The following is a 20,298-nucleotide window of genomic DNA, read 5'->3' on the forward strand; positions in this document are numbered from 1 at the left end:
TAACTGAACAAGGCCCCATAAAACTGGTGAAATATTTAACAGCATCAAATATTTACAATGGTGGGCTGCATACCTAGTCTGCCTTTTCCCTCTCGAGTCATTGTTTAAAAACAAAAACTTAAGAACAGGGTAATGAACAGAAACCGGGTCTTTCAAGAGATTTACAACAGAACAGTTTGTTTTAATCCTCTTATCGGCCTCTCCTCCAATTATGCAATCATTCCAGAGCAAAAAGATCACAGGGCTCTTTCCTTGACGCGGGGGACACCGAGGAGTGTATAAACAGGTAGGCTGGGAATAGGCAACATTTCCTTGAAACTAAAGCTCCTCTGGGGCACCGGCTCTAACTCGGAGCAGAGTGCTCCAGCCAGCCATTAAGGATCGATGTTTTAATGTTCAACAACTGGCAACTCTTCGCGTGCTGCAGCGTCCACCCGGCACCATCGGCTCCCCAGCCTCGCTTTTCCGCGGGCAGCGGGGGCGAGCGGCCCACGCAGGGGGAACCGGTTTTCTCCCAGTCCCGGTGTCCCGACTCCCGAAGTCAGGTCGGCCAGGCCGACCGCGGAGGAGAAACCAGGACCCGGCGACCCCCGTACATCCCCGGCCAACCGCGCCGCCCGCGACTTAAGCAACTCAGCGACCCAGGCCGTGCGGGCCGCCAGGTGAGCGTCGGAGCCGCCGCCCTACGGGTCCCCGGGGCTACGCAGTGGGCGGGCGACATCCGCGCCCTCCCCACCATCTCCTGCACCTGCCCGGCCGCGCTCCTGGCCGGCGGGACGAGGGCGCGAGGTGAGGCGCGGAGGGGGCGGTGCTCACGCCGCCCGCCTCCCCCTCCCGCTCCCGCCGCCGCACTCACCTGCCGGACCCGCCGCGGCCGCCGCCCGCGCTCAGCGGCGCTCGCAGAGCCGCAGGGTGCGCGTGCCCAGCTCGGGAGACGCGAAGGACGGCGGCGGACAGACGCCGCTCCACTCCGCCGCGGCGGGCGCACTGCGATGGGAGCCGAGGGAGGGAGAGCCGACTGCGCCTGCGCAGAGCGCCGGGCGGGGAGCAGCCGTCCCTCCCCGCCCCCCGCCCCGGGAGAGAGGGCGGGACTAGAGGCGGGGCCGGGAAGGAGTGGCGAGGGGCCCGCTCACTGCGGCGCCCCCTGGCGCCAGGAGGGGCTCGGTGCAGGCTGCCTCTCGCGCTGAGTCCAGGGTCCCTGGGAACTACTCAGGCTGGAAACCCTGGAGCTACCTTGCAGGGTGCTGAGCTCTCCTGGGATGGTTGAGGCTTTGGACTGTGTTTGGAGGACAAGCAGAACCGAGCTGGAATTCCAAGTCCGTGGATACCTAAAGTTGGAGTGGGGGGTTGAGGGGGAGCTGGTAAAACCCAGATCCTTCCTCTTGTAGTTCCAGAGGCCTTCTCTCATCTTTTACGGGAACTATTTTTATTGTTTTGTTTTGTTTATCGAACTTCCATCCCACATTCCGGCTTCCAAGCTGGAAAAACCAAAAATCAAAGTACAGACAGAATCAAGCCCTGAAAATCTAACCGGAGGTGGGGGGAGGAAGGGGAGGATGACGCAGGACAGTCATCCTCGGTATCTCTACCAATGTTTGTGATACTCAGAGAGGCAGGGGCTGTCATTCTAGGAGGTGGTAATAAAAAGCAGGTTATATGTGTGGCCCCTGTGACCAGCCACCTACCGACCTCTGTGACCTTAAGCGAGTTCATCTGCAATAACGACAATCTTTTGGCTGATAAATGGATACTAGAATGCCTACCTCATCGAGGTTTTGAGAGTTAAATGGTTTAATATATGTAATCAATACACCTCACCACAGAGTGTCAATGAGTGTAACCCTCTCACAATCCAACAGAAACATAGAAAGTCATTAACTATTTAATAACTCATCTCTAATATATCACCAATTCTTATCCATTCCAGCTCCCAAAGAATTATTAAATGTATCTTGTTTCAAAGGGCCATCATCATTTGTAGACTCCTCACTTCACTCCTTTATGTTATGTTGTCTATCAAACATTTATTACATTGTGCCTCTGTACCTTCTGGGAGAGACACACACACACACACACACACACACACACACACACTTTTATCATGTGTCATTGGTAATTACTTAACCCAGGTTTCCGTTTCTTTGTAAAGCCTTCCCTAGTGCTTGCCTGCCACCCAACCCAACTATTAAGGGCTCACATCCTTATCTGCGATCCCAGAACACTTTATCTCAGTGGTTTTCAACCTGCCTACCTCTTGTGATCCTTTAATACAGTCCCTCGAGTTGCAGTGACCACCCGACCATAAGATTGTTTCTGTTGCTACTTCATAACTGTAACTTTGCTACCACTGTGAGCCTGTGCTTTCTGATGTCTTAGGCCACCCCTGTGACAGGCCACCTGAGCCCCATGCGGTCGTGACCCCGGGTTGAGAACTGCTGCTTTCACACCTTTCCAGGTCATACTCCACATGGACCGTAAGGAGGCTTTCCTTTCTTCTCCTTAGTCTGTGTTTTAGGAACAGGCCCTCTGCCTGGAGGAGGAGAACTCTGTCAATGTAGGAAGAGGGGATGTTTGACACACAAGCAGAATGCTCTATGTGGTGTAGGAATATTTGGAGGATTGGCTCTTTAATTTATTCAACATAAGACCCAAAACATCACAATAATACTAATATGTGTGATTCCCAGAGTGACCCAAAGGCACATTAACCACAAGATCTGTAGCCTCGGAAAGTGAACTATAGCACTATTTGACAATGAGGACAGTTAGTGTAGAGTGCTTTGACTAGAAATGGCTCCCAGAGGCTCATATATTTGGAGCTTAGTCATTGGGAATAGCAGTCCTTAACAGGGATTAGGAGGTGTGGCCTTCTTGGAGGAAGTGTGTCACTGGGGGTGGACTTTGAGATTTCAAGAGTCTAAGCCAGACCCTGTGTCTCTCTCTCTTCCTGCTGCCTGTGGGTCTGGATGTAGTTCCTTCAGCCCATTCTCTAGCACCATGTCTGCCTGCATGCCACCAGACTCCCCTCCATGACAATGGGCTAAATCATTGAACCTGTAAACCAGCCCCGGTTAAATGCTTTCCTTTATAAGAGTGGTCATGATCATGGTGTCTCTTCACAGCAATAGAACATTAACGAAGGCAGAAGTTGGTACCAGGAGTGGGGTGTTATGACCAGCCTGCCCGTGTTTCTTTGTGGAATATGGACTTTGGAACTTGGGTGAGGAAAGCAATTGAATATTTTGAGCAGGGTGTAATGGCCCATCCTATTAGGTACATGGAAGACAGAACAATGTAGATTATGACAGCCCAGCTCAAGAGGTTTCAGAAAAAAAGAAAATTAATAAGTGGTCTAGAGATCATACTTGTGATATTTTGTGAAGAATGTGGCTGTTTTCTGCCCTTGTCAAAAAAAAAAAAAAAAAAAAAAAACTGCCTGAGACCAAGTTGCAGAGTTTTGGATTAATGATATTTGGCAGAAGAGATTTCAAAACAACCTACTATTGATTATGTCATGTGGTTATTAGTGGCCAGTCTTAGGCAGATCTATAATGAAAGGGAACAAGCTATGCAGTTTGAGGAAAAAATGAAGCACCAGGAAGTGTGATGGAGCTAAGTCCAGGGCTTAAGGAAACAAAAGGTTTTAAAGAAAACCCGGATGCTAAATGGAACAAAGGAAGTGGTGCCTTCAGGGCAAGACCCCACCCCAAAAAGCTTCCAACTTGTGAAAAGGAATTAAAGAAAAGCTTAGGGGCTGGCATGGTCCCACACACTTAAATCCCTGGACCCAGGAAGCAAAGGCTGGTAAAGCTCTGAGTTCCAGGCTAGCTTGGTCTACAGAGCAAGTTCCAGGACAGCCACACTTAAGCAGTGAAGGAAAATGTCTTTGGCCAAGGGGGCCATGTTCCAGCCCCACCACACAGAAGAACTGGGCGGCTTTGGCCATGTGGTTCTGGCATTAGAGTAAAGAATACAAGAAGCAGGGTTGGGGATTTAGCTCAGTGGTAGAGCGCTTGCCTAGCAAGCGCAAGGCCCTGGGTTCGGTCCTCAGCTCCAGGGGGGAAAAAAAAAAAAAAAAGAATACAAGGAGCTCTAGAAGCTGCTGTCCGAAAACACCCGGGAACTGGAATATCCACTGTTCTGCAGTGTTCCTCATTAGACCCACTATAGCCATGGCTGCATTTGAGGCCACTTTCATGGCTCAAGAAAAAGGAAATAAGAAATTTAGAGGGTGGAAGGCTTAACAAAGACCTGAGACTCTAAATGGCATGGTTTCTTCTGCCTGCCCCCTCTGCAGCCAGACATTAAGCAAATATGTATTTCTCTATACAACAGAGAGAACTTTCTAAGTTTTACAGAGTACAGTCTCCTTACAACCTCAAAATACTTAAAGTAATTCCCCAGTTTTGCTTAATACAGCTTTGAATAGATTGCTGTTACCCATCACCAGAAAATATTCCTTTCATATTGTTTTTCAAAATTCTGTCCAACATTTAATCCTTTATATGGTTGGAGGGCGGTGCACTCCATGACAGGAGTGTTGAGGTCAGAGGACAATTTTCAGGAGTGGGTTTTCTTTCTGTCTGTCCCAGGATTAGACTCAAATCATCAGATTTGGTGGCAAAGCACATTTACCTACTAAGCCATCTTGCTGACCCAGAAAATGTTCTTAAATGGTATATATATATTTTTTATGATCCAAGCAAAGCAGTATATGCTTGTAATAGAAGCACTCTCAAGGCTAAGGTAAGAGGATTAATTCTGAGTTCAAGGCCAGCCTCACCTATAGAGGTTGTTTTTGTCTTTGTTTTTGCTTTGTTTTTTAAGGTATGCATTCCACATAGCAACTACACAGACTAGAACATCAGAGCATAGCAGAGTAACAGGACCTACCTGATCCTGATAAGTCAGGGGTGCCTGCAGTGGAGGAATGAAGAAATGCTCTGGTACCCACTGAAGGCAAAAGCTAGTCTGACACGAATGGATTCAGTAGTCAGCCATTTTGTCATTGGCTGTATGAAGAGAAATCCTTTTCCTCAGCTAAGAACTGGAGTTATGGTTACCAATGTTCTTCACACCCATGCTCCTAACAATTTCCTATTAGGGCGAAGACAAACCAGTTTGAGTTTGTTTTAATGCAGTCAGAATCCTAGACGCTGAGATCTTGTTAACAGCATGTTTCAAGGTCAAGGGCTTTGGGGAACTAAAGAACTCTCTCAGGCCTTACTTATCCAAACACACAAGGGACCCAAGAGAATATGCTTTCATGCCGTTCTAATGAGATAGCAGAAAAGACTGAACTTGGAACAACAGTTAGGGAAGGGGGTGGGGGGAGTTTTAGGACGTGAAGAATGCTAAGCTTAAATAAGTCATGTGGATTGAGCCCAGAGCTCAATGGAATTATAGATTCTGAAGACTTATCCTATTTCTGTAGAAATAGAGTCCAAATTTCAGAAGTGACATTTTCTAACGAACGTAAACCCTACTTTAAGTTTCTGCAGCTGCTCTTGGTACAAAAACCTCAACGTGTGTTTGAGTCACCAAGCGCCTCTCTGATGGGCGCATAAACAGTTGCAAAAGGAATCTCATCTCAAGAATCTGAAAAGAGACTAAAAGTTGAATTGGAATTTGAGAACTGGAATATGATGGACGAAATTGTCCTAAATGTTAGCCTGCAAGGATTTCTTTCATAACAATACTGAAATTCAGGCAGAAAAGAATCATGCTGTCAGTAACAACAACAACAGAAAGTCTAAATTCAGCTACCCACCACCCAAACACAGTTCAGACCCCTCAACAACTGTTCAGTTGGGTCCATAACTACAGTGCCCCAAACACAATACATCAGCCGAAAGGTTCTGATTTATGATAATGTTTTTCAGGATCGGAAGTGCTCTGCGCTCCGTCATTAACCCTGTGAAAAGAGTTCTTTCCAGATAAGCAGACACTTGGGGCTGTGGGGAGTGGATACTGGTCCCAGTTTGCTACCAGCAATCCCAACTCAAGACACAGGTGAGCCACAGAATTCTAGAGTCTGGGCTCGAGGGAAGATGTGGGGAATAGTTAAACATTGGGAAGCCTAGTATTTTATAAGGAGTAAACAGGTAATAGAAGCATACTTGATCCATCCTTTGGGACCCTGTAATTTTCAATGTATGTTGCGGTATAATTAAAAATTACTAGGCTCCAAGTAAGAGCTAGCCCAAAGTATGATTTAACATTGCTACACCATGTTTTTAGAAACATGGTCAACAAGCCATTTTGAAAGACTTTTTATTTTACTCTAAAAAGTCTGTAATTCTGAGTAGGATACTAAGGAGAAATTTAGGCTGCATGCATGTAGATTTCTAATTTTTCCTAAAATACAGACACCACTACTCTGAAGAATTATAGAGGAGTCACGGCATGAAAATGTCAGGGTGCCTTACTACCCCTCTGTCCATATTTGGAAATCATTTAAGAGAGGGGGAGAAAAAAAAAAAAAACAACTCCCGTCCCTTGAGATCAGGAAACATTTCTCTTTTCTCTTGCAAACTAGGACACCAGCATACTGCCCAGCTTCCAAAACACGTATGAATGTTGACAAAATCAGCTGAAGTTTAAATAAAGCTGTGTGGGAGAAAGGAGAGAGCAAAGACTCCCTCAACAGCAAGAAGATTCGCTGGAGAACACAAGCCAGTGTAACTCCTGGCTGGGAGTTTGGCTTGATAGAGAAATGCCCACTAAGCAAATTCAAGGCCTGGGGTCTATATCTGCACTACAAAATAAAATAAAATAAAATAAAATAAAATACAGAACAAGTATAAAGCCTCAAGGATAAGAGACATCTTGAGGGGTTGGGGATTTAGCTCAGTGGTAGAGCGCTTGCTAGGCAAGGCCCTGGGTTCGGTCCCCAGCTCGGGGGGGGGGGGGGGGGGGGGGGGGAGCATCTTGAGGTATAGAGCTCAATTCTCCTATTACCCAGGGCTGCAGGAGTTCCGGCTCATGCTGGAAACTCCTGCAAAGAGCGGGTGTAAGAAAACTCAGTTGGTTTGATGATGAGAAATAGAAGGTAATGCAAATATATAAAGATACTTGGAGGAAAGGACCTGGTTCTGGTTTGACCGTGGTCCTCAGGTGGCCGCTCTGCTTCGATGAAGCAACTGTGGAACGGGCCCTCAGGAGGAAATGGGTCACTTTTACAGCTCTCTGCTCCCTGAATTGTCAAGCTGTGAGCAAGCACTTCCAAAGGCAAAGCCTCCCAGCCCCAGCGATGGCCGGCATCCCTGCAAACGGGGAGCAAGATAAACCTCTTTTCTCCAGATGCCTCCATCAGGTGTGCAGCCTCAAAAAGAGAAACCATGGCAGAGCAAAGCAACAGACAGGAGTGTTATCATCGGGAGCATTTTATGCAGCAGGATGAAATTTTTGAAAAATATCTGTCCCCAGGTTTGTGGGATTGGGGAGGTGGTGGGGAGGGGTGTAAGGAGATGAAGCAATCACTTCTATTAAAAGCCCACAAGGCATACTCAGCTATTAGAAACAATGACTTCATGAAATTCTTAGGCAAATGGATGGCACTTGAAAATATCATTCTGAGTGAGGTACCCAGTCACAAAAGAACACACATGGTATGCACTCACTGATAAGTGGATATTAGTCCAAAAGCTCAGATTATCCAAGATACATTGCACAGACCACATGATGCTCAAAAAGAAGGAAGCCAAAGTTGGGAAGCTTCAGTCCTTCTTAGAAGGGGGAACAAAAATATTCACAGGAGGAAATACAGAGACAAAGTGTGGAGCAAAGAGCTGAAGGAAAGGCCATCCAGAGACTGCCCCACCTGGGGATCTGTCCCACATGCAGTCACCAAACCCAGACAATGTTATGGATGCCAAGAAGTGCTTGCTGACAGGAGCTTGATATAGCTGTCTCTTGAGAGACTTTGCCAGAGCTTGACAAATAAAGAGGAGAATGCCCACAGCCAACCATTGGACTGAGCACGGGTTCCCTAATAGAGGAGTTAGAGAAAGGACTGAGGTGGTTGAAGGGGTTTGCAATCCCATAAGAAGAACAACATTATTAACCAACCAGAGCTCCCAGGGACTAAACTACCATTCCAAGAGAACACAGGGATGGACCTATGACTCAATCCGAGTATGTAGCAGATTACCTTGTCTGGCATCAATGAGAGGAGAAGCCCTTGGTCCTGCCAAGGCTCGATGCCCCAGTGTAGGGGAATGTCAGGGCAGGGAGGTGGGAAGGAGTAAGGGGGAGTGAGGGAGCACCCTCATAGAAGTGGAAGGGGTGGGGGAATAGCAGGTTTCTGGAAGGGAAACTGGGAAAGGGGATATTTAAAATGTAAATTTTAAAAATCCAATAAAAGGGGAAAAAAGACCATAAAGCAGAAATGTAAGTCATGGAAACCATGATCAGATAACAGGGGATGGAGAAATGTAGATGAACAGATTCAAAAGAGTTGCAGTAGAAAAATATAAAACAAATAAAAATCACAGGAAAACAAAAACTAGAAGGGCGCTGTAAAAGGCTAAATACACACAGAAAACAGGTCAATGTCTTGTTTACTCTCCTAAATTGCTTACTGGACATGAATTTTATAAGTATCACTAAGGTTTAGCAGGAACAATGGTGCCAGGGGGAACTGCATGATGCATGCTGAGAGCCTCCGAGAGGCCCATGTGCCTGCAGATGTCATGCATCTCCCTGCACTCCAGCACTGGATTGGTGGCCCACTGGGCATCAGGATTTCTTCTGGTAGTCTGTGGAGTGGATGATTGAGGATAACCTTAGAATTTATATGTGGACGTTTCTCCAAAGGTTAAGGGTAGAAGACTCCGCCGGGTGGTGATGGCACATGCCTTTAATCCCACCACACCAGAAACAGAGGCAGGTGGATCTCTGTGAGTTTGAAGCTAGTTCTAGGACAGCCAGGGAAAGAATTCAAGACTCTCCTCACAGCAAATTGAAGGTTTCACCAGACTTTTTCTGGTTAATGCCGCAGTGAAGGGTATTGCCATAAATCGGAACTTGTAGTCACCACACTGAACAGGTATGCTTGGTATGATGACATAAGCTTGCTAGGCCTTGCCTCCCAGCCTGCATACATTATCCAGCCAGACGGGACAGGAAGCCCAGTGCAAGCCAGCATCGTACCCTGGGAAGAAAGCTACCACATGGGTAAGGCTGCTTCTTCCCCCATAGCTCTTGGATGTATTTGTATGCACTCATCACGGCAAGCATGAAGAAGCCTTTTCAAAAAAGGCCTTTGTATGGAACTTTAAATGATGCCCCAAAGAAAAATATCCAAAATCACAAAACAAACAAAAATATAATAGAAAAAACTCAATTAAAAAAATACATATCGGGGTTTGGGGATTTAGCTCAGTGGTAGAGCGCTTGCCTAGGAAGCGCAAGGCCCTGGGTTCGGTCCCCAGCTCCGAAAAAAAAGAACCCCCCCCCCAAAAAAAAAAAACCATATCTCCACTGAAAGGACTGATACAATTAAGATACCTTTTATCTATTGCAGCTCCGGACCATGAGCAAATGCCTCTGGAGAGCTTGGACACAATCAAATCACTTTTCGAGGGGCACTGTAGGGATGGCGATAGATTTCTACACAGGAACGCTCATCCCAAGAAGGCACGGAGGCAGTATAAGGTGCAGGAAGGAAGTGGGCACGCTAGACAGAAAAGTCTCTCCGAACTTGTCTTCCCAGGAGAAAGGCTACAGGCTGAGTTTTAACTGCCCAACCATCCGGGCACCTTTGCTTCTGTTAACCCTTTAAAGCGAAGGAAACAAAACCTACTAAAGGATTAATTTTAGGCCACAAAAGGTAACTTGCCAAACAATCACAAAAGAACTGTTTGCAAGTGTTCTGTGTACCCTTCCTCTGTGCCCTCTGATGTTCAGCCAGCCACCCTGAAGCCACCAGAAGTCACGACCAGTGTACACACGCGCACACACACACAGACACCTTGTATGTGTGGGTCCCAATGCCAGGCCTCATTAATATTCAGACTTTTCCCATTCTTCTCCTGCAGAGCCCCATCTTTAATGCTCAGAGTAAGCGACTCAGAAATGTTTGATTTTTTCTATCATGTCGTGGCCCCTCTGCCAGATTTTAATATTTCTAAATTATAATCACCTACAGTCTGATAATCTCTCAGTTTAGTCATCTCAAAACTTCAATAAATATGGAAAGTGGTCTCTCTGTGCCTGCATGTTTGTGTGTGTGTGCATGTGTGTGTGTGAGTGTGTGTGTGTGTGTGTGTGTGTGTGTGTGTGTGTGTTGTCAAGGTCTCTTCATGCAGCCCTACTGACCTCCAACAGGGCTCATGATCCTCTTACCACAGATTTCTGAGTGCCAGTGTTATGGTATGTATCATGAAATCCAACAGATAGGAGATCCTCAAACAGCACACAGTCTTTTTCTTTCCAACCTCCCCCTCACAGTTTGCTGTCTTCACGTGTACTCTAGCTTTTCTTTCCCACTACCCTTGCCCTGGCAAATCTCATCTCTGAGAACGATAGGCATTTCATCTACTCCTGACCCAGCTCCTGTCCTGGAGCACGTGACCACAACACCCAACGTGAGGATTGTGACAATTGTTCACGTAGCACAAAGGATAGAGTTCTCCAATAAACTTCCCTTCCTGGACATTCCTTCCTGCAAAAGGTATTTAATCTGAGTAAGTTATATCCATCATTTTCCATTACCAATAAACAGTTTGGACAAGGACTGTCTCTCTAATCAGCAACTGCCATGGGGGGAAGAAAGCCTTCATCACACAGAGGTGAGACACCTGAGTCTCCTGCAGAATGCCCCTCCACCCTCCTGACATGGACCTCACCCCGGAGCTAAGCTGGATTCCCCTTCTCCCTGGCCCCCAGGCTTGTTGCTGGCCAGAGGGCCCTGTTCCCAGATGCCACAGGGAACCTCCCTGGAGGTTCCCTGTGGCATCTGGGTATTTAGGTGTCCAGGAATTTTGGAAACAGCCTCCGGGACCCCCACATATACACCTCCACATCCCCCTATCAACTAGATAGGGACCTGGTGTCAACTAAGAGACATGCCCCAGGGCAGCTCTGTGAGGGCATTCCGAGATAGAATGAACTGAGGAAAGAACGCCCGTTCTGGGAGTGGACTGCAGGAGAGATGGAGACAAAGACAGTGCTGCCTGTTGTCAGCCTTCCTCTTGCAGATGGATGCATCTGCTGCTGCTGCTGCTGCTGCTACAGTGACGGGGGCGGCAGCGGTGGCGGCGGGGGCGGCGGGGGCGGCGGCGGGGGCGGCGGGGGCGGCGGCGGGGGCGGCGGGGGCGGCGGTACCGCCACTTCTAACACCTTCCACCCTATCAGACTCAAGCCCTTCAGCTTTCTAGAATGAACTTAAAGATCACCTACTCTCAGGAATGCCTTTAGCAACAAACTGGAAAAGCTGAGGCGTCCAGTTTCATAGACTGAGAAGCTACAGGGTTGTAGGGCTCTCTGGGGTAGAAATGACTGCTGCTGGATTCCCCAATCCCTATCCTAACACACACACACACACACACACACACACACACACACACACACACACAGGTGGGGGCTGGGGGTGGGGGCTGGGGGTGGGGGCTGGGGGTGGGGGCTGGGGGTGGGGGCTGGGGGTGGGGGCTGGGGGTGGGGGCTGGGGGTGGGGACAGTTCTATTTCTTTAGTAAACACTGCCAAAAACAGATGGTGGTTTTTAAAGTTTTGGTTCTATGTTTATTTATGTATTTACATATGTGTGTGGTACGGGCAGATGTGTGCGCATGTGTGTGGGTGACCTGCTCGTGTGTGTAGGCTTGAAGACCTGTCAGGTGTCTCTCGTCACTCTCTACCTCAGTTTTGTAACATGTCTCACTAAACCTAAAGCTTACTGTCTCAGCTATCCTGGCTGGCCGTCACCTGCCTGCTTCTACCCCACCCTTCGCTCTGGAGTTACAGGTGAATCCTGGAGAACCTGGCTTTAAATGAATGCTGGGGCCTGAACCCAGGTCCTCAGGCATGCATAGCAAAAGCTTGACCTCCTAAACCATCTCCTCCATCCTCTCCTGTAAAAGATACAAATAACTCCAGAGTCTAAGAATACCAAAATTCTAAGCCTTTTAGATTTTTAAGCCTTTAATCCCAGGACTCAGGGGGCAGAGGCAGGTGGATTTCCATGAGCTTGAGGCCAGCCTGGTCTACAGAGTGAGTCCCAGGACAGCCAGAGTATGATGGTTTTTATATATGCTCAGCCTACAGAGTGACACTATTAGAAGGTGTGGCCTTGTTGGAGGAGGTGTGGCCTTATTGGAGTAGGTGTGGCCTTGTTGGAGTAGGTGTGTCACTGTGGGCGTGGGCTTTAAGCCCCTCACCCTAGCTGCCTGGAAGTCAGTATTTTGCTAGCAGCCTTCAGATGAAGATGTAGAACTCTCAGCTCCTCCTGCACCATGCCTGCCTGGATGCTGCCATGCTCCTGCCTTGATGATAATGGACTGAACTTCTGAACCTGTAAGCCAGCCCCAATTAAATGTTGTCCTTTATAAGAGTTGCCTTGATCATAGTGTCTGTTCATAGCAGCTAACGAAGACACAGGGCTATAAAGAGAAACCCTATATCAAAAAATAAACAAAATGATAATAAAAATTTAGGCAATCATTGAGCTCAGAGGGTACACTTTATAATCAGTGAAAAATAGGTCTAGGGGTGCAAATCAGTGGTGTAAGTTTTGCTCAGGTTACTTTCTGTGAAATTGTTCTACCATTCAAAAGCCACAAAATATATCTCCCAATATTGGAATGTTGTCATTAAAATATAAGTGTTAGAATTATAATTATAATGATAATTATAATTATCATTATAATTATAATGCTTTTAAGACTTCAGAAACATTCTCCAACTCATTGCACTCAGAGTCAAGCACCTTTCCAGGTTCGGTTACATTATAATTTTGGCCTCTTTATTTATACCAATCAATATATATTTGAAACAATTCTATGTAGAATTTTCTTTTCTGTCTCCACAGACCTACATGACTTAGGGTTTCAAATGCTGTTTGAGACACCATGACCACAGCAACTCCCATAAAGGAAAGCATTTCATTGCGTCTGACTTACAGTTCAGAGGTTTAGTCCATCATCATGATGGGAAGCACAGTGGTGGGCAGACTCTGTGCTGGAGAAGGAGCCAAGAGTCCTGCCTTCCAATCTGAAAGCAACAGGAAGAAAGAGTTCATCACTGGACCTGGCTTGAGCATCTGAAACCACAAAGCCCACCCAGAGTGACACACTTCCTCCAACAAGGCCACACCCACTCCAACAAGGCCACACCTCCTAATAGTGCCACTCCCCATGGGCCTATGGGGGCCATTTTCATTCAAACCTCACTAAAAAAAAAAGTTATTAAACTTTTCTGGGTAAAAGAGTCAGAAGCAGGGGTTGGGGATTTAGCTCAGCGGTAGAGCGCTTGCCTAGCGAGCCCAAGGCCCTGGGTTTCAGTCCCCAGCTCCGGAAAAAAAAAAGAAAAAAAAAAAAAAAAGAGTCAGAAGCACACTAGAATGAAGACTTTTTTTTTATTTATAACAATTACTCTCTGACATCAGTTGAGTTTTAAAGTGAGGGTAGTTACTAACATTAGGGGAAAGGTGCAAAAGAAGAGAAAAGGTAGGCAGTGAACCCAAGGGGAGCAGGTTTTGAAGACTGAGGAGAAAGTGATGTCTAGAAAACAGGAAAATCAAGTAGGACTTCTGTTGCTCTCCATCAGGGGTCAAAAAATTTGAAACTGTCAAAAATGTCAGGGCTTTAACAAGAAGCAAACACAAGATTCAAAAACCAAACATTCTTCCTGAAACCTGTAGGGTTTTTCTTTACAAATGAACACTGTCTGGAAAAGCACACTGTCACCTGCCTCCCGACCTCGTCCCCACCACTCTGACTAATTTCATCCCCCTAGATGATAAAGCTCCCAAACTCAGTCAGGGAAGTCAGAATTCACCGTTCATCTCTTTACTTAGGTAAGATCATTATTCGCCGACAAAATAACTCAAATGGAAAGGCTGAGCATATGCAAAAAAAAACAAAAACAAAACAAAAAAAACCCCAAAAAACAAAAAACAAAAAACAGGGAAAAAATAAATAATCTCTCCAAGTTGGAAGCCTCCTGGGAGCGAAGTGAGTCCTTATCAAAGTTACAGACCTCCATTTGGAAAACTCAAACTGCCAGCCCTCCCGCAGGGTGCAGTGGTGCATAATTAACGCAGTCCCAGACACAGGTCACTTCTCCCCCCCCCAACCCCCTAACCCCTACTCCCACCCCCCACCCCCAACTCCCCTACCCAACCCCCATCCCCCCACCCCCGTGTATGTCTGGTTTTCAGTAAGGCCAGTCCTTTGGATCTCCGCTTAGGACTTTGTATTTGTTCTCCAGGAAGCCTTTGCACAACCGGGAGAATTCAGAAGAAGAATCTGAATGCCTATCACTAGAAAAAGGCAAGTGTTTGGAATCCTAGGTATTTGGTAAAAAGAAGCAAGCTTGGTCACAAGATACTGGTATAGTTGTAGCTGATGTTGGTTTGGTTTGGTTTTGCCTTTTCATCAGGAAAGCAAATAGAACAAGGTTCATAATGTTCCAATTCTGCAAAACTTCCATGTTTCAAATAAGTCTTTGTCCTGAAGGTCACACCAATGCCCTCCTCATACCCTCGCTGCAGTACGCGCTTTGCGGAGTTCCCTGAGCAGGCTGCAGTTTGAGTTTGAACCCTGGGCCTACGGGTGCACGGATGCTATCAGCGTTGATATGTCCCTCCCACTTCCAGATTTAGGTGAAATGCCACACAGTGGAGCGCAGTGACTGTCCAAGGGCTGTTAATATGAGGAGGTACCTCGTGCCCGCAACCCCCACATCCTGAGCGCGCCCTCTGGCGGGGAAGAGTCTTGACCCTAGGAGAGATCAGAAGCAGAAGAAACCCAAGAAAACGCCCCTCCCTCTGTGCTTGAGGAGACCTACTCTGAAGTGGGATTTCTTCTTGCAAGCTTTTCTAGAAGAATCCTGCATGGGAAGTGGACACACCTACTGAAACTGGCAAACACAGCGGCGCAGCCCAGCACTTCACGTCTTGCTTGCATCACTTCCGGGTGTTGTTGTTGTTGTTGTTGTTGTTGATGATGATGATGATGATGATGATGATGATGTTTTTAACTCTTTCACCAACCTCGCTTGTTTTTTCCCAGATAAAATGGAGCCCAGTAGTCCTTGCTGTTCCCTCATTCTTCAACCTCGATGAGCCAGGCTAAGACCGAAAGCAAACTAAGAACTGAGGCTGTTTATAACGGTGAGTGGGTGCCTATGGGAACCCTTAAGCCTTTGTAAGCCTGCAGAAACGTGAGGGGCACCAACACGCCTAACAGTGCCTGCCTTTGCTGCCTTCTTTTTTTTTGTTTTAATGAATATGCTTTGTTTTGTGTATTTTATTAAACAGTGGTAGTTAAATGCCTTTGCAGTAAGCCTCACACGGTGTATTTCTCATGTGTGTGCTTTGAACCTTAAACATTGCATGCCTCAGGTGAAATTGTGAAATTGAGACTTTAGGGGTCTCTGAGACCCCTAAACTCTTCCGTCCGGGTATGGCAGTGGCTCTTGCTCGCCCGCCCGCGCGCGCGCGCGCACACACACACACACACACACACACGGATGCACACTCATGCCTCTCACGCATGTGAACACACAGCCTTCTTCCTTGCTAGAAACCCCAGTTTTGTTTGAATTCGCTCTTTCCCTTTGCCGTCTTGGGATTGTAGGGGAAAATTCAAAAGAAATAGAACCATGATATATTAGGTAACTGTGGGGATTCCTACATCCAAAGGTTTGGCTTCTAAGATTGTAAATATGTTCACACTTTAAGTTAGCTGTTATATTAGTTGTCTTCAAAGACTCCTGACAACGCACACATACATCAATCTATTCACTGGAGTGTGGAGTGTGAATAATTCCTTGTGTCATGTGTGTCACTGGAGATTGACAATAATCATCTCACCTTCGTAGTCCCAACTCCTAACATTCATACACAGTAGGATCTCAACGAACACCACCTGGATTGGTTCATTCATCTCAACCTGCAATTTACATATTATATGTATTACACACCTAGTAGGGGGCTAAGTAAAGGAGTGTCAAAAGGGACCAGAAAATACGGCTGGACTTACTTATGACCCAAAAAACTGAAGGCTGTAAAGAAAGTTAGCAAGCAAAACGGACCGTCAAACCGATTAAATCCCCATGGTGTTCTCGGACCACAAGACGGCACGCAAGTGCCGTCAGAGCTGATAGATTCTTCTGCACTGTGCTGCATCTCCGTGCAAGCGTGCACGAGAGAAAGTATAATCTGTTCTTGGTAGACTATGCCTTGGAAGGAAGAGTGCCAGCTAGACGTCAAACTCCGCAGCAGACTTCAACAAGTCACCAGTGGAGACTGGCAGGGGTGGGATGGGCTGGAGAGGAGCAGTTGCGGCCATTCTTGGCCCCTCTACCTCGATGTCTTAAGCCCACGGTCTAACTCTACATAAGAAGGTTCAAAACTTAGCATGAAGTCTTGGGGGTGTTAAGTAATTTACCTAAACTCAGTTTGGAGCCAGGACTTCGCCCAGCCTACCTTTATTCCAATTCCTCTTATTTTTACAGACAAAGGATGATTTCCCTTAAGTGGGGAACACTTCTGGCAGCTCTCATAGTTTCCCAGTCAGTAGCTCTAGTCATACCAGCAATTATCTTCCTCAGCGGCTGTCTGTGTAGGGAACACATGAAGGAAGGTTCTAGAAACCTAGTGCGTTCAAGACATCCAAACAGGAGCATGCAAAGTCAGGTAATCATGGCTAGTGCGGGATGAGAGCCCCTGTAAGCTGACGTTACTGCAGATGGCCCCTCAGAGGATATGGACCAAAACTGACCTTAATGGGGTGAGTTTCAACAGGTCTGTCTGCAGCGGGCCCAGCAAACAACCCTGGTGTCCTAATGATTCCTTAGGAAAGTGTCGAAGCAGACTTAAGTATTAGAAGCTGCAGAGAATGGGGACATGGAAAAGCTGGGACCAGAAGGTACAGACATCTCTAGAAATTCTGGATTATAATTTAGCTTTCAAACAAATAATTAGTGTGTAAAGAGAAAAAAAAATCCTCCTCACATAACCCCGTTGGAAATTTTTCTGCAACCTTCTAGTTTTTTCTTCTCAGTAATTCTAACCACTTATATATTTATTCTTCCTTTATTAAAGGTGGTTTGCAGAAATTTTGAGGGAAAAATAAAGTCTAGCCACCCCACTTGGAATTCACAAATCTATTTTTCAGAGCTCTCCCGGATGACTCTGATGATCAGACAGCCTGTTTCTACCTGCCCCTCCCTGCCACCAGCCATCCACACACTTCCTTTGTGTCAGCTCACCCAGAACTTGCTCACTGCATTCCAAGATGGCGCTTCGAGCTCGAGTTTATGTGTGATTTATTTTAATGACTTCATAGTACTGAGCGTGAGATGTTTGTGGGGTTTACAGACCATTTTCCCGTGTGGTGACCAAATGAGACAGGTGGGCCAGGTTCTATTCTCCTTTGCTTCCGAAAAGACTAACCCTTTAAAAAAGGGACATCTTTTGTCCAGGGTGGCCAAACTAGTATGAGCAGCCTTGACAACTTAACAACTCTCTCTCTCTCTCTCTCTCTCTCTCTCTCTCTCTCTCTCTCTCTCTCTCTCCCTCCCCCTCCCTTCCCCCTCCCCCTCTCCCTCCCCCTCTGCTTGGGAGTGCTGCTGCTTCCTTGAATGTTTGAGCTATTATTGTCTCCAGGTATTTTTAAAATGTTTAATTTAACGGCGACAGTGGAAAGGCTGGGCTCCTGCACAGAGCAGTGAAAAACATCTCCCAGGACAGGTGGGTCTTGGGTATCGAATGCACCAGATCGACTTTCTTTTCCACCTTCAGACAGAGCCAATGCTGTCAGAATCAGTCTTGGGTAACTGATAAGAACACAGATTAACTCAAGGTAACACAGCCGCTGGGCCCAAGCATATTGGCATCCAGGGTGCTTTCTGTCCCTTCCAGGCCAATTGCTCCTCCACTCCGTACACAGGCTGCTAGGAGCCCACTGGCCCTCATGCCTACCAGTCACGCCTTCGCTCATGAGGCAGCATCCAGATCAGACTCTGCCTGATACTGTCGAAGCAGCCATAGACCTTGCAGTCTAAACCAGAATCATCCAAGACAAACGAGAGGAATACTGGACGACCAGTATGGGTCAGCATGGGAGTCCTGAGCAAGCTCAGAACTGGCTATTACTCCAAAAATAAGAGATTTACAAATACTTTTTAATTAATTAACTAATTAATTAAATTTTAGTATGCTTTTCTTTCTTTTTTTTTTTTTCCCCCGGAGCTGGGGACCGAACCCAGAGCCTTGCGCTTGCTAGGCAAGCGCTCCACCACTGAGCTAAATCCCCATTTCTATGCTTTTCTTTCTTGATGGGTCCTTGGTAAAAAGTATCAGTGTGCATTAATGTATGGTACTCCATACAGAAGAAGTCCTGAGAAGTTGTGTAATGCAATTTCACTTGCATGGTGAAGCTAGCTAACAACATTGCCCAAGGAAAGGAAAGAAAATGTTTTGGTTAAAGAAATCCTTTCAGAGGTGCGGCAGCATGGCTCAAGAGCTAAGGGAATTTGCCACCCTAGGTCTGATGACCTAGGTCTGAACCTGGAACCAAACTGTTGAGGGGGAAAATACCAGAATGGAGTTACATGGGTTGTTCTCTGACTTACACACACACACACTCTGGCAATCACCCACATGTGACTGTACAAACACACACACACACACACACACACACACCCTCACAGGAGTTGTCCTCTGACTTCCACACCCATGCTATGACACTCACTTTCCTGTGAGTGTACACACACACACAGACCTGTGAACACACACATGTACACACACACACACACACACACACACACACACCTCACTAAAGTTGTTCTCTAACTTCCACACACATGTATGGCGCTCACCCTCCCCTAAGTGTATACACACACACACACACACACACACACACAGCACACCAATAAATTAATAAAATGTTTTTAAAAAAAGAAAGAAATGTAATCATTTCCTAAAACAGCTTCTCATCTTTTATGTAAGGCATTAACATTTTGTAACAGTTTCTTAACATATGGAAATACATTGGCCATCCTTACAAACAATACAAGCTTAGTATTCTCATAAACCCTGTAAAGCAGCGAAGTGTGGACTTATGCTCAGACAGAAGCTGCCTTAGCAGAGCAGACGTGGGGGAGACGCTTGCAACAGACTCCTTATTCCCAGCGAGGTACTGCCCTTTTCACATTGTAAAATAACATAGGCTCATTATGGAAAAAGTTTAAATATAGAGAAACAGCAAAACAAATTTACCCACAGTCATCAGCTCCTCAGGGTTCAACTGGCTTTTTTTCCCCTGTCCTTCCCTTTTTGCTGTGTTTGTCAGAACCTCAAACAGGCTTCCAGCATTCTTGTGCATTTTTTCCCCAAAATATTTGTATTCAAATGATTTTTTTACTTAGTTAGTAGGGTGGATATTTGTTTTATTTTTATGTTGTTGAGACAAGGCCTTGCTGTGTAACCCTGGCTGGCCTGTAGCTTGCTGTAAACTAGGTTAAACTCAATCACAGAGCTCGGCCTGCCTCTGCCTCCAGAGTCCTGGGATTAAAAGTGTGCACCACAATAGGCTCACACTTAATTGTGATCATGTTCTATAAGAAATATATTCCATTTTCTACTTGTTATGAAATATGCATTTCCACATAACATTATACATATCTGTATTTATTAATTATAGGGAGAATTTTAAGTGACTGTGCGATAATTATTACATAGGAGATGTCTTGTTTACTTAGTGGTTCTCAGGTTAGTGCATCTAGAGTTTCCTAGCTTCAAAGAGTTCTCAGTGAGCAATGGAACATCCATGCTGAACAATTCCATACTGAAATTCCTTTCAAAGGTTTATTTTATCTCCTGAAGCTGGATCCCAAACTGAAACTCTCTTACAACATTAGAACATCTTTAAAAGGTTCGTTACATATTAAAAGTTTGCCTTCCAACAGGTTCAGCTCATATGTAATTACGATCCTGTCCAGTCTAGATGCTTTCAGATGAGAAACGTAGTATACATCTGTAACATGCATGGCTTGATTTCTAGGGAAATCAGCTGTTGCTACCAAAAGTATAAATCGTATCTGTGAAAAAAAAAATTGGAGAGAGGGAGGG

The 20,298-nt window shown here is 46.1% G+C and overlaps 2 protein-coding genes across 14 annotated transcripts in view; one reads left to right on the forward strand and one right to left on the reverse strand.

Annotated features, from left to right (window-relative positions):
* Rab3ip (RAB3A interacting protein) overlaps positions 1-1,022 on the reverse strand; it is a 43,871-nt gene extending 42,849 nt beyond the window's left edge. For 9 of the 12 annotated variants that reach the window (XR_015623866.1, XR_015623864.1, XR_015623863.1 and 6 more), the window contains exon 1: positions 857-1,022. The gene's annotated coding sequence lies outside the window, so the exon portion shown is untranslated. The remainder of the gene's footprint in view (positions 1-856) is intronic. The other 3 variants (NM_001437786.1, NM_001437785.2, NM_017313.4) reach the window with 1 other exon arrangement.
* LOC148004691 (uncharacterized) lies at positions 167-14,491 on the forward strand. Of its 2 annotated transcripts, XR_015625323.1 has the most exons (3): positions 167-662; positions 5,883-6,012; positions 6,539-6,803. XR_015625323.1 is itself a non-coding variant. In XM_087559741.1 (2 exons), exons 1-2 carry the CDS (start codon positions 393-395, stop codon positions 14,469-14,471), a joined length of 312 nt encoding a protein of 103 aa, XP_087415867.1. In that variant the 5' UTR covers positions 167-392; the 3' UTR covers positions 14,472-14,491. The 2 variants fall into 2 exon arrangements, 1 of the variants encoding a protein (XP_087415867.1); XM_087559741.1 differs by lacking the exons at positions 5,883-6,012; positions 6,539-6,803 and adding an exon at positions 14,430-14,491.
* Positions 14,492-20,298: the final 5,807 nt, after the last annotated feature.

Source organism: Rattus norvegicus, chromosome 7, assembly GCF_021556685.1.
Source record: "Rattus norvegicus strain SHRSP/BbbUtx chromosome 7, alternate assembly SHRSP_T2T, whole genome shotgun sequence".
NCBI lineage: Eukaryota > Metazoa > Chordata > Mammalia > Rodentia > Muridae > Rattus > Rattus norvegicus.